A 14,656-nucleotide genomic window follows, 5' to 3' on the forward strand; every position below is an offset into this window, starting at 1 on the left:
TTCTCAACACGTTCTCTACCATTGTGTGAATTTTTCACCGTCACTGGAAAAACAAAATTTTATAGCTAATTGCAATTTCTCATTAATAGCTAAATGTATTGAATTCATCTTTGGATATGTTATGTAAGATAAATAGACATTTCTGAGGAAACCTTTTTATTTTAAAATCTCAACTTCCAGTTTTTGGTAGGGGTCAAAGTTTAAATTGGAAATTTTATGAAACCAATTTTTTAAAAATTCTCTAAATCTACAATGCCTTGAGGCTTGATATTCAAAAATGAAGTTTTCTGTTTAATTTTCAGTCTGTGATATTTGCAAGCCATTTTTTACCAAGCTACACAGAAGTTGGCTCATTCATAATGACACTTTTGTGTTTTGATTGTGACACATGATTATGTGCTTACTAGTCTGACGCTCAACCAATGCTAAAGAGAAGTTCTTTAGCCGAGTGGTATATTGGCACATTCATAATGACACTTTTGTGCTGTGATTGTGACATCTGTATGGATATCTATGTAAGAGAGGTCATTATTCATTTTAATGCCTCTGCTTGATTATGTATCAACCAATCCAGTTCTCTTCCGAGTGGTATATTCAATTTACAAGGGTTACATCTATACCTACAGACCTACCTGTGCCATGAGAGGCAGTCATTTACTGACAGAGAATCAATGATTACACTTACCTGTGCCATGAGAGAAGCCAGCTCCAATGCCAAGTCTTTATTGAGAGGAAATCGGCCGTGGATAATCTCATCATTCACCTGATACGTCAGAAGTAATTTCTCTTTTTCCGTTTCTGCAGAACTGGACGACTTGAAATACAACCTGAAAAAACAACAAATAAATCAGGTTGTGGCATCAGATATCACAAATAAATCAGGTTGTGGCATCAGATATCACAAATAAATCAGGTTGTGGCAACAGGTATCACAAATAATTCAGGTTGTAGCTATATAATCAAGTTGTGGCAACATATATCACAAATAAATCAGGTTGTGGCAACAGGTATCACAAATAAATCAGGTTGTGGCAACAGGTATCACAAATAATTCAGGTTGTAGCTATATAATCAAGTTGTGGCAACATATATCACAAATAAATCAGGTTGTGGCAACAGATATCACAAATAAATCAGGTTGTGGCAACAGGTATAACAAATAATTCAGGTTGTGGCTGTATAATCAGGTTGTGGCAACAGATATCACAAATAAATCAGGTTGTGGCATCAGATATCACAAATTAATCAGGTTGTGGCATCAGATATTACAAATAAATCAGGTTGTGACATCAGATATCACAAATAAATCAGGTTGTGGCATCAGATATCACAAATTAATCAGGTTGTGGCATCAGATATCACAAATAAATCAGGTTGTGGCATCAGATATCACAAATAAATCAGGTTGTGGCATCAGATATCGAACATGAAGAAGTGTTGTTAAACCTGTCTCTAGGAAATTGTTATATCAAGTGACTTTACTCAAAACTTAGCCTGAGGTAACTACTGTCACAGAATTACACAGGTCACTAAACTATATCTCTTCAGTCCCATTACCGATAATGTACTATCCCATAATAAGCCCACCCAAGTTTACAAGAGTATACTCTATGGGCTTATTACAGGATGTGAACATTACCGTATTTGACACATTAAGCATCTCTGTTCCTGTATAACAAAACATCCTGAACATTTTGCTATTCACCAGTGTGCACATTCGATATGGTTTTTTCAGTCAGCCATTTGATAAGCAACTTTCTGCTCCTGCCTCCTCCCCAACAACTGAAAAGTGCTGATAATCATTATTGAAAATTACATAAACAGCTTTACAACCATGATTATGAAACAGTTCTCATCTCTTCAAAACAGTCATATCTTATTAAGTGCCCTGCCAAGCTTTTAAAAAATTTCTAGTGTAATCAGTGCTTGATAGGTATAATATGGTAATTATATCTAATATATTATTATTGTTATGGTTCCTACCAATGTGACTTCTCAATCTATTTTTTTTGTTACAGATTTCATTCTCAAAGTGACAGGAATTAAACCAGACAGTCATTTCATATGTTTGATGATAAAGCAAATTTGCTATAGATCAAAATATTGTAAGCTGACTGGAAACACCCAAAACACCAAATTGATAAACTGGCAGTCAAGTAAAGAAGGCGTAGTGGGTACAAACCTTCCATATTTCAAAAATATTTTTAAACGAAAGACATACAGAGCGCTTATGTACAAACTGTCATGGCTTCTAGCATGCTAGCTGAACTGGAAATAAGAATATTATCTCTTATCATTCTGCAGCTTGAAACTAGGCTAAAAATGATTCAACTGAGTCATACACAAATCTAAAGAGAAAGCTGTATCACCATTATATAGTAGTGCAAGCTAAATCTGCACCTATCAATATCACACATTTCTTCGATAACAAGTGAACTATAATCACATTTTTTCATCTCTTTAAATTCTGATTTTGTTATACTGCAAATCTAAAAGAAATAATCAAATAAAATATAGTATTAGGGTTCTGTAGTCTGGAGACATGGTTTTACATCAGCACTGTTGTAATGTTCAGTTGTGCCAACCATTCGGTCTAATATAATAATGTATCTGTATAGATCCAATCTGATAATGCGAGGGTTTTAGTGGTGTATTGAGAAAACGTCTCAGAATAACGTGTAGGGTTTCCTTAAATAAACTTAGAAATCTGAATCATATGACAAACACTTCCCCGGAAAGGAGATCGGCATTAGAAATCTGATAAATACATCAACACAAGCAATATCAACATGGAATTTCCTATTGGAAATTCAAACAGGTTTCTTTAGCACACTGAAGTATGTTATTCAATTTTTTCTCCATTAAGTCTTTTCTAAGCATGCAGATATGATTGCCTAATAGTTGTGAGACTTGAGACGCTAACAGACAAATAATGAACTGAGCTACAGTAACACTTTCCATACACAGTACTCAGATCTAAACACCATATACAGGTTTAAGGTAAGCTTGCCTTTCTTCAATTTCTTCAATTTTTTAGAATTGATCATTTCTAGGAGGCATGTATTTGGTTGAATTTCTTTGTAAACTTTTTCTGTCAAAATAAAGTCAAACCTCGTTAGTCAATTTAAGCAAGTTTGAACGTTTATTGTGAAATTTGGCCAGAAAAGACAGTATACTTCAAATTAAACGGGGTCTTCGAGTTATATAAGTTTGAAATAATGAGGTTCAAAAGTTGTGGAAACAATGCTGAATCATAAGGTAATGAACTGTTAGCTGATATAAAACAACCTTCAGCTGATATATCTTTAAATTGAAAAGTTAAATTGGAGGTAATTATAAGATAAATTACAGCTGCTAATGGTGATATCCTCACAAAACAAGGTATATGTTCTCTGGTGGGAGCTGCCATAGATTATACATATACATAATCACACAACTTCCTGATGCTTAGTTTAACTTAAGAGAGGTCCAATAAAATTGTGAAGAATTGATACCTTGAGAATAGAATGAAATGACAAAACCACATAACTTTTTAGGGCTTTGGTCCAAAGCACCTTCAGTTAGCTTTAAGCACTTTTGGGAAGACTAAAAAATACATTTAAACCTACAAATTATGGTATGATGTGATGAATCTTACAAATGATGATAGTCGACCATTCAGAGCTTATATAATTATGAAAATGTCAAAGCCTAAAAAGATCATAGTATTTGCCAACTAATATTACATATATATATTCATAATTACATCTTCCTGGTACAAGGTACAAACATTTGAGGGCAAAGTGAACAAAAAGTCATGCTGTGTTGAAGTAAATCCAAAGTTTAATTCAATTATTAATTGGCTGATTGGTTACACAGGCTTTTTACCTCCTTTACTGTGTTGTCTCGCAGACAATAGATGATATAATGTTGGTGTGGTGTTATATAGACAACGTTCTGTTGATGTGTATAGTATTATTACATAGACAATTTTTCTGTACAGTTTTAATATTATAACAATACACATTTTACCACAGTAAACTTTAACTCTGGTACCAAGAAAATTACTTGTATAGCCAAATCTTTTTTCAACTTTTAAAACATTTTCTTTTGAAAGTAAGAGACAAAATACCAAGAAAAAGAACCAAATGAAAGTATAAATAGTCCATCCTTACATCAAAAGCCTTTCAGAAACCATTCACACGATTTGCCTTGGTCATGGTATTCCAACAGTTATGAAACCTCACAAGACTAACTGAGATGTTCTGGATAAAACACCCAAAGAGAACTGTGATGCATCACATATCAAAGAAATGGGCAGCAGATTTGTGATAAGACTTCAAGAACACCAGAAAGATGTGGAATCCAAAGAAGGCAAAAAACTTGCCCAGATCAGTAATTAGTAAACATCTGATTTTTCTATAATCTTTTTACCATCTCGTCAAACTATTTTCTACCTTAGTGATCATAGGATTATAGGACAGCTAAAATAATTGGTTGATTCCTTCTCCTACACTATGTACATCAGTGCTAGTATACCCTTCGCACCGGTCATTTGTCCAATGAAAGTGACCATGTAGTCAATGTAATGTCACACTCTAATATTCTACTGATCACGGCATAACAACTTCTATTCTACCAATGTATATCTTGGCAACTACACTCAGTTTCAATGAATGAAAATAAATATTTTGGTATCATCAAATTCAGCCATGAGAAAATCAAATAAAAGTAGGATGCATCATAGCAATGTTTACACCAAGTCTATATATCTATATATAGAAAAAACTTGATTTGACGAAATGCGAGTAAATTATAAATAAAAATGATTTTTGACAAAAGAAGAAAGACGTTACATTTTGCACTAGTGCTTTCACTGTATTAGATCTTCAGGTCTTTCTTCTTTTGTCAAAAATCATTTTTATCTATATATATATATATATATATATAAAATTCAGTCCAGGTTTTTGAATTTCCAAACCCTAGACTTCTGAAAGCTCTGCTCAGAAGCCTGTGGTACCTGACAGCCACACCTTTGTGCCTGTAATATGCTTTCCATCCAAATATTGATGATACATTTAAAGATGAATTTGCTGTAAATAAAACTGTTCTGTACAATTGATATCCATCTTCATCACCTTGTTGATTGCCAATCTATTTGCTAAATATAAAAATCTATTGAGCCCTTAGGATATTAAATACAACCATCAAATGTTACCAATTTGTATACATCCATATCATTTATGACAGTGATGACCATGCTACAACGGAAAAGCTGTTTATAGATGTGGATTTCTACATTCCAACAATCAATCCATGTTTTAGAAATTTGCCGTAATGTCAGTCAACTTCAGTGATGGCCAATTAGTAGCTGACAGAATGAAATTAAAGATAACAGACTGTCTTGTAAAAAATCAGCATTCGCTGCATATGGAAGAATATGAGCAGTGTTTTGACGGGGACTTTCTGACAAGGAAGTAACATAGGAAGCTGTGCTGTTCACTGATGATGCTTAAATCTGCACTGATGACAGAACTCCATAGTTATTGGCTGGCTTGTTGGGACTATCAAATTCACATCATATAAAGCATTACAAAACCTACACATAAACACACTGGATAAATTCAGAATCAAACAATATTCCGGAGGTACATGTTGTAAAAACATACTGACAGAACTTTTAAAGACGTAGAGATGATATAATAATGCAAATATAAAATTGATTAAGAAAAAAAAATCTTTGATTGTCAGGCACTTAATAAGATGATCTCCTGGGAGAGGAAATAGAAAATCCCTTCAACAGGAAATATTTGATCAGATGATACTCATCAGTTATGAATATAGAAATTTTATATCAGATATGTATATATATATGTTAAAACCATTTTCCTGATGACTGAATTGTATTATTACAACCAAATGATGTTTGCTGATTTTCTTCCTTCAGATATTTTCAGATCACTGTATCACATGTGTTTCAGAGCCTGAGTGGTTAAGATTAAGTTTAAGGTTCAGGAGTCAGTGTGTAACACTCCTTCATCCAAAAATGTATCTGCATACAAAATATGTCCAACTCTAAACCTGAGTTTACCCGAAAGGTGATGTTGATGAAGAATTATTGCTTACATGTTAAAAGGCATTAGAACTGAAACTGTGAACTAAGAAAAATGTTTGTGTTGCATGATGGGATGGTCAGCCTCTAACTGAGATTCTTATCTGTTATATCCTCCTGTTGTGTACAGTCTCTTCATTTGATACAAATCAGCTTTGATTTGCTATATCTGAAATCTATAGATATAGAATTTTGTTGAAATTGACATGCAAGTTATCCTTCACTCATTTGTTTCATTTTGATCATCCTCGTTCATAAGGTTAATCTAATTTTCCAATTAACTATGTAATAAATGTGACCTTGATGCCAAACCCTTTGACCTTGACTTTTGAACAGGTACTTTTTTTATATGTTTTGATCAATTTTGCTTCATAGTGTTAAATCACAGATATGTCTACCTGTAAAATATCCAAGTTTGACTTTGATGTTTGAAGTTATTACTTTGACCTTAAGTCAGATAATTTTGATTCTGATCAACATTGCTCTTTAATGTCATATTAAATTACTAACCTGTAAAATACCATGAATTTGACCTTGATCTTTGACTTGGTGACCTTGACTTGAAGTCGAATGACTTTTCATTATTTCTGGTCAACTTTGCTTCATAATGACACAACAAAAATTTTACCAGTGAAGTCAGTAAAAGTTGACCTAATTAAAGCTTTGATGTCTTGACCTTGACCTGTACTTGGGCAAATTCTCATTTGATTTCAGTCAAGTTTGCTTCATACTGCCATAAGAGGATATTTACCTTTAACATTGATATATGTATTTACATGTATATGATACACTTTCTAATGTATATTCATATTTCTGTTTAATCCATGACCTCCACCTATAACCTCTGAACATAACAGCAATATCCAACACAAACGCTTTCAGTCAAGAAACTGTAGATAAGTCTGAATCAGCCAAACAGATGTGGAAATAATGTATCATGATTTTCTGTTTAAAGTAACGGTGAATTTGACCTTTGACCTCTGCACCTGACATGAGATCCTTAAGCCAACACTTTCTTTGAGGAAGCACTGGATGATATTTGAGTGCATTTGGCCAACCAGAACAGGAGATATTGTTAAGAAACAAAAATAAACTGGATGTACAGACACACAACCTGATTACTGCAGGACACCTGCATCTTTGATGTGGGGCCCTTATAAAAACAAATTAAGATATTTTTAAGGTTCTAGCAAAATGATAATTAATGCAACTGAATCACAGTGACCTACTTTTGGTATCTGGCATTATGACATTAGATGTTTGGAGAGAATAAGGATAACAGACAAATGGAATAGATACGGAAGTGAAGACAGAAGCCCAGTAGTATCAATGAAAAATTAACCATTATGTCAAACCAAAGTTGACAAATGTTTTCTTTTTTGCCATTTAATATTCTGAAAGAAACATTTCTATTTCATTTTCTACTTTCCTGGTTCCTTTCAATATTTCTATGGGGAAAAGCAGTATATCAAGGTTTTTCTGTTAACTTATACACAATAGCAGTACATCAAGGTTTTTCTGTTAACTTATACACAATAGCAGTACATCAAGGTTTTTCTGTTAACTTATACACAATAGTAGTATACCAAGGTTTTTCTGCTAATGCACAATAGCTGTATAATTATCAAGGTTACTACATTAGCAGAATTTCAAGGTTTTTTTTACTATCTTCCATACAACAGCAGTACAAATATTTCAAGTTTTTTTCTACTTATTCAAGAATTTCTGCTAACTAACACACAATAGCAGTACATCAAAGTCTGTCTGCTAAAAAATCTATTACAGAGCAGTAAATCAAGGTTTTACTGCTATTTTATAGACAATTAAACTACTATTATATTAAAATCCTGTTAACTACCTACATTACTAATATAACATATATCTTAGCTAAATAGTCTACAACAGCAGTATTCACTTTTGCAGATTACTAAGTTTTACTGATGCTTTTTATAAAGATATAATGCTGAAAAATCAATAGATGGTTTTACTTAACAACCAGCAGCCATTATGACAAGCTTTATTTTACAAAACATGGCAATACAAAGAGATTACATAGCTTTTCTTGAGGTTCTGTGCGGCCAAATAAGAACCTCATCCTGATTGGATGTATTCCATAATATGGCCAAAGTCCCAAAATATATAGTTTATTCCGAAACATCTCTCAACTGATCATTTTTATTCATAAAATGAGATAAAAAAGTATTCCCAAATGAGTGGAAAAAACCCTGGATTATATGAAACAATTTGTGGCAATATCGACTTAATATTTTGATAGAGAAATGTTAGTAATCAAGACATTTCATATGATATGGTTCAACAAATAATGTAATTTTTATAGCCTTTAATGCATATGTTGTATCCATTATGACATTGATTTTCGATAGACAAAAAGAATTGCTGTAAATTAATCTCTTTGTAAGAAAAAGCATAAGCAAACAACATCACACTGTGGCCAAAAAAATAAACTTGAATCAAGAAAGTATTTGCATGACAGATGAACGAACAGATGTCTCCGTCCTGTTGCAGGCATGCAGATAAAATTAGAGAGAATTAAACACGAAAGCAGAAAAAATGAAAAAACACGCGAATGATCTTTTCACAGTGCTATTTCACAGTCATGGAATTACAAACACGGGCCTGGGGTCGTTGCTGGTAAACAAAATCCATGTGCAGCCACATAACGGTAGTCAGATTGCCCTGCATAACGCTTGAAACCAGCACCAGTTCTATCAATAACACACATTTCTTGTTAGACTATAAAAGTCACATATTATATAACACACCAGGCCTGATAATATCACTGTATAACATCAATCTTTTATAATGCAGCAGTGGGCAAAGGGAAGTTACTCTCATCTAAAAGCCAGAATGTGTTCCCAAGCACCTGTCTGTTAGTGTCCAGCTGTTAGGACAATATTTACAAGTGTTTTCTGTTCTTTGGGTAGAGAATTACACCATGAAACTGTAAGGTAAATTTGCCTTAACTCACCTGTTTTTGTAGAGAAGTCGAATGGTACGCCCATTGTCTTGTTTCCCTGAGATAAATTCCTTGTGGCTTTGTTCCCATTTTGATATAACATCACAGATCTGAAAGGAATTATAGAAATATTTCTGCATCAAAATAAAGGAATTTTTCATTTGCCTAAATAATATAAGGTTTATCCATTTGTTTGCATTTCTTGGGGAACTTGTGCAAGAGAGGTAACTCTTAAGGACATTAATATTTGCAGCATCAGAAAGGCTAATAATATATCCCAATTCCATGTAGTACAGTCTGAAGGAAACATGTTAAAACAAAATCAAGGTACTATCATTCACCTTGATGGAGAGCTGGAGACAGTGTTTTTGTAAAAGCAGGTCACTGTCTCTTAACTGACCTAGATAGAGGTCTGAAGAAAGAGTTACCATATAAATGAAGTCAAGGTCACATCAGTGACCATAATTGGGGACTGGTGAGAATTTTTATAAATAAAGTGAAGGTTACAACACTGACCTTGATGGAGGATTGGAGACAGTGTTCTGTGTCAGAGCTGCAGGGGTCGTCTGTACACAAGGAGAATCCGGACTGACACACATCTCGTACACTGATGGCTTTGCTTAGGGTCAGCAGAAACTCTTGGACTGTAGTTGACCCATCAAAGCTGACCACCTATGTAAAACAGAGAGTGAATATTCTTTAGCAGTTAATTCTATGAAGTCTGATTGCTCCGATATATTTTCAATAGTTAATCCATCCTTCAGTATATTGATGTAAATGTAAGAGAAAATCACATATGATCATTAACCTGACACATGATTGGAAAATACCTGTTATTACACAATTCTGGATGAACAGAATATGTATTTCAGTTGGTCATGGAAAAACACTATAAAGTTGTACTATCCTGCTGCATTTGATCAATATTTTAAGCCAAGAGATTTTATTGTTAGTGTTGTCATGGACTACACAGGAGACTGTTCACCCAGTAAATAAATGTTCAATATCTTCTGTCCATTTCATATATATAACACACTTCATTTTTACATACAATCAGATCAGGAGGAACAAGTGGTCCTTAATAACACAGTATGAGGTCATTGTTTGGTTGCATGAACCTCATTCTTACCTGGTATGTGTTGTGGAGGAAGTGAACAGGAATACTGATTGGTTGAGAGTGATGGAAGGGGTGTCGGAGCAGGATGGACATCACTTCCATACGTGATGGACGTACCTCACGAACACCCTTCACAACTGTCCGCTCTAATGCTCGCTGACAGAATATTGCATATTTCCCAATTTCTGACCTGTTCACATAAAGAAGCATTGTTTTTATTACCAAGTGGATTTATAACATAAACATATACAGGAAAGATTTATTTTGACAAAGAAATCCATTTCACAATCGAAGATGAGCTCAACAGTATATGTATCAATTGAACATACCCAGATTTCAATGGTTTCTGTTTTGACAAAAAAAATAAAAAAGCAATCATAGAGTAGGATAAGAGTGTACTCAATAGCAGAAGGGAGTAAAGTAGATGTACTGTTTTTTTTATATGGGGTGGGGAGGGAGTATATAAAAGATACTAACTTTTCATCTGAGGAACAGAAGGCAGGGAGGGAGTACACTAGAGGAGGCAGGGAGGGAGTAAAGAAGATGTAACTCTGATTTGAGGTAGGGTAGGCAGGGAGGGAGTAAAGAAGATGTAACTCTGATTTGAGGTAGGGTAGGCAGGGAGGGAGTAAAGAAGATGTAACTCTGATTTGAGGTAGGGTAGGCAGGGAGGGAGTAAAGAAGATGTAACTCTGATTTGAGGTAGGGTAGGCAGGGAGGGAGTAAAGAAGATGTAACTCTGATTTGAGGTAGGGTAGGCAGGGAGGGAGTAAAGAAGATGTAACTCTGATTTGAGGTAGGGTAGGCAGGGAGGGAGTAAAGAAGATGTAACTCTGATTTGAGGTAGGGTAGGCAGGGAGGGAGTAAAGAAGATGTAACTCTGATTTGAGGTAAGGTAGGCAGGGAGGGAGTAAAGAAGATGTAACTCTGATTTGAGGTAAGGTAGGCAGGGAGGGAGTAAAGAAGATGTAACTCTGATTTGAGGTAAGGTAGGCAGGGAGGGAGTAAAGAAGATGTAACTCTGATTTGAGGTAGGGTAGGCAGGGAGGGAGTAAAGAAGATGTAACGCTGATTTGAGGTAGGGTAGGCAGTGAGGGAGTAAAGAAGATGTAACTCTGATTTGAGGTAGGGTAGGCAGGGAGGGAGGGAGTAAAGAAGATGTAACTCTGATTTGAGGTAGGGTAGGCAGGGAGGGAGTAAAGAAGATGTAACTCTGATTTGAGGTAGGGTAGGCAGGGAGGGAGTAAAGAAGATGTAACTCTGATTTGAGGTAAGGTAGGCAGGGAGGGAGTAAAGAAGATGTAACTCTGATTTGAGGTAAGGTAGGCAGGGAGGGAGTAAAGAAGATGTAACTCTGATTTGAGGTAGGGTAGGCAGGGAGGGAGTAAAGAAGATGTAACTCTGATTTGAGGTAAGGTAGGCAGGGAGGGAGTAAAGAAGATGTAACTCTGATTTGAGGTAAGGTAGGCAGGGAGGGAGTAAAGAAGATGTAACTCTGATTTGAGGTAAGGTAGGCAGGGAGGGAGTAAAGAAGATGTAACTCTGATTTGAGGTAAGGTAGGCAGGGAGGGAGTAAAGAAGATGTAACTCTGATTTGAGGTAAGGTAGGCAGGGAGGGAGTAAAGAAGATGTAACTCTGATTTGAGGTAAGGTAGGCAGGGAGGGAGTAAAGAAGATGTAACTCTGATTTGAGGTAGGGTAGGCAGGGAGGGAGTAAAGAAGATGTAACTCTGATTTGAGGTAAGGTAGGCAGGGAGGGAGTAAAGAAGATGTAACTCTGATTTGAGGTAAGGTAGGCAGGGAGGGAGTAAAGAAGATGTAACTCTGATTTGAGGTAAGGTAGGCAGGGAGGGAGTAAAGAAGATGTAACTCTGATTTGAGGTAAGGTAGGCAGGGAGGGAGTAAAGAAGATGTAACTCTGATTTGAGGTAGGGTAGGCAGGGAGGGAGTAAAGAAGATGTAATCTGATTTGAGGTAGGGTAGGCAGGGAGGGAGTAAAGAAGATGTAACTCTGATTTGAGGTAAGGTAGGCAGGGAGGAGTAAAGAAGATGTAACTCTGATTTGAGGTAAGGTAGGCAGGGAGGGAGTACAGAAGATGTAACTCTGATTTGAGGTAAGGTAGGCAGGGAGGGAGTAAAGAAGATGTAACTCTGATTTGAGGTAAGGTAGGCAGGGAGGGAGTAAAGAAGATGTAACTCTGATTTGAGGTAGGGTAGGCAGGGAGGGAGTAAAGAAGATGTAACGCTGATTTGAGGTAGGGTAGGCAGGGAGGGAGTAAAGAAGATGTAACTCTGATTTGAGGTAGGGTAGGCAGGGAGGGAGGGAGTAAAGAAGATGTAACTCTGATTTGAGGTAGGGTAGGCAGGGAGGGAGTAAAGAAGATGTAACTCTGATTTGAGGTAGGGTAGGCAGGGAGGGAGTAAAGAAGATGTAACTCTGATTTGAGGTAGGGTAGGCAGGGAGGGAGTAAAGAAGATGTAACTCTGATTTGAGGTAGGGTAGGCAGGGAGGGAGTAAAGAAGATTTAACTCTGATTTGAGGTAGGGTAGGCAGGGAGGGAGTAAAGAAGATGTAACTCTGATTTGAGGTAGGGTAGGCAGGGAGGGAGTAAAGAAGATGTAACTCTGATTTGAGGTAGGGTAGGCAGGGAGGGAGTAAAGAAGATGTAACTCTGATTTGAGGTAGGGTAGGCAGGGAGGGAGTAAAGAAGATGTAACTCTGATTTGAGGTAGGGTAGGCAGGGAGGGAGTAAAGAAGATGTAACTCTGATTTGAGGTAGGGTAGGCAGGGAGGGAGTAAAGAAGATGTAACTCTGATTTGAGGTAGGGTAGGCAGGGAGGGAGTAAAGAAGATGTAACTCTGATTTGAGGTAGGGTAGGCAGGGAGGGAGTAAAGAAGATGTAACTCTGATTTGAGGTAGGGTAGGCAGGGAGGGAGTAAAGAAGATGTAACTCTGATTTGAGGTAGGGTAGGCAGGGAGGGAGTAAAGAAGATGTAACTCTGATTTGAGGTAAGGTAGGCAGGGAGGGAGAAAAGAAGATGTAACTCTGATTTGAGGTAGGGTAGGCAGGGAGGGAGTAAAGATGTAACTCTGATTTAAGGTTGGGTAGGCAGGGAGGGAGTTAATGAAAATGACTAACTTTTGGTCTGCGTTACGTTGCAGGTGGACCTTAAGATGCCACATGATGCTCTGTTTAGGCAGGAAGAGTGAGACACACATAGCAAGGAGCTGCCAGCCCTGCAGGAACACATGATGAGCAGGGTTAAGTTTTGAGTCTGAGAGATCCACCACAGAGTTCGTGGGTGAGGTAGGTGTTGCGTGGCACAGGTACCAGGAATGCTTGCCACACAGTAGTAAATTCTGAAACAGACAAATATGGACATTTATTGCATACATGTATAGATTTCATATTGTGTTCCGTCTGTTTATTGCCTCATTTCATTTAATATCAGGAAGTCCAAAACGAAAATCAACTTTGATTATGTCATCAATATTTTTTTACATCTATAACATCTCGATATCTATCACTCTCGGAAACATCATCATGAACCAACTAATCATTATGAACTTTAAGCCTACGTAAACAATGGTATTTTTCTCTTTGTTAATTCAAGGCAAGGAAGAGGTATATCAAGTACATCATCTAAAAGAAAGTTTTTTTACAATGTTTGAAATGTTTTATATAAGATTTTTAAATTCAAATCTGCGGTATCTCCAACATAGAAACATTTGTTTTCTGGTTGTGTCAGTTTCACAGCTAAATGATTTAACTATTTATCATTTAAAGGAATTCCAAGCATTTTCCATTACCATCTTACAGTCATATATCTGCCAGGGAAAAGGTTAAGGATCAAATATTTACCTGGGTATTTCAAATGTACCGAACAATATTCACAATTTAGAAATTAACATCTATTTAAAAAGCAGTATATTTTTTATTAAATTTAAAATAGGAATTTTTATAGGAGGTTCGTAATTGCCAATTGCCACTTTTTACACAATTAAAGAAATGTCAACATGTTCTCATAAACATTTTGTAATCAATATTGATGCTTATTCAATATTGTAATTTTCGAGGTTAATGCGACAGTTAGTCAATGCTCTGCTCCATCATCACCCCGTGTCCCCCTGTGTACCAACCCTGTGTAAGAGGCCTGATGTAGTGGCACACACTCAACATCAATTAGCCTTCATCCTCTGGTGGCTTCTCATGTGTAAGATGTAGTAATTAAAATGAATATGGTAATTCTACAAATGGAAATGTCACATTTGCTCTGCACATTCTGCCTCTCATAGGAAAGAAAAGTGTGAAGATAGCGTGATTTCTCCACGTCCAATAACGGATGAAAATGCATGGTCACAAAGTCTGGCTAGGGCAATGATCTCCTTGTACAAATCAATGTGAAAGTTGACTGATAAGTGTTGACTGCTGACTAGCATGAAAGGCTCTTGCCTAATCTGATACAACT

At 36.2% G+C, this 14,656-nt stretch overlaps 1 protein-coding gene across 1 annotated transcript in view; it reads right to left on the reverse strand.

The window, feature by feature from the left end:
• Nucleotides 1–14,656, reverse strand: part of LOC132552352 (pleckstrin homology domain-containing family H member 1-like) — a 92,973-nt gene that overhangs the window by 48,409 nt on the left and 29,908 nt on the right. The window contains exons 19-23 of the mRNA XM_060216515.1: nucleotides 13,327–13,547; nucleotides 10,198–10,375; nucleotides 9,585–9,740; nucleotides 9,081–9,178; nucleotides 686–827 (exon numbers count right to left, since the gene is read on the reverse strand). Coding sequence (XP_060072498.1) covers nucleotides 686–827; nucleotides 9,081–9,178; nucleotides 9,585–9,740; nucleotides 10,198–10,375; nucleotides 13,327–13,547 — 795 coding nt within the window. The remainder of the gene's footprint in view (nucleotides 1–685; nucleotides 828–9,080; nucleotides 9,179–9,584; nucleotides 9,741–10,197; nucleotides 10,376–13,326; nucleotides 13,548–14,656) is intronic.

Source organism: Ylistrum balloti, unplaced genomic scaffold (assembly GCF_031769215.1).
Source record: "Ylistrum balloti isolate Yb309-2 unplaced genomic scaffold, AGI_CSIRO_Ybal_v1 Utg369630, whole genome shotgun sequence".
Taxonomy (NCBI): domain Eukaryota; kingdom Metazoa; phylum Mollusca; class Bivalvia; order Pectinida; family Pectinidae; genus Ylistrum; species Ylistrum balloti.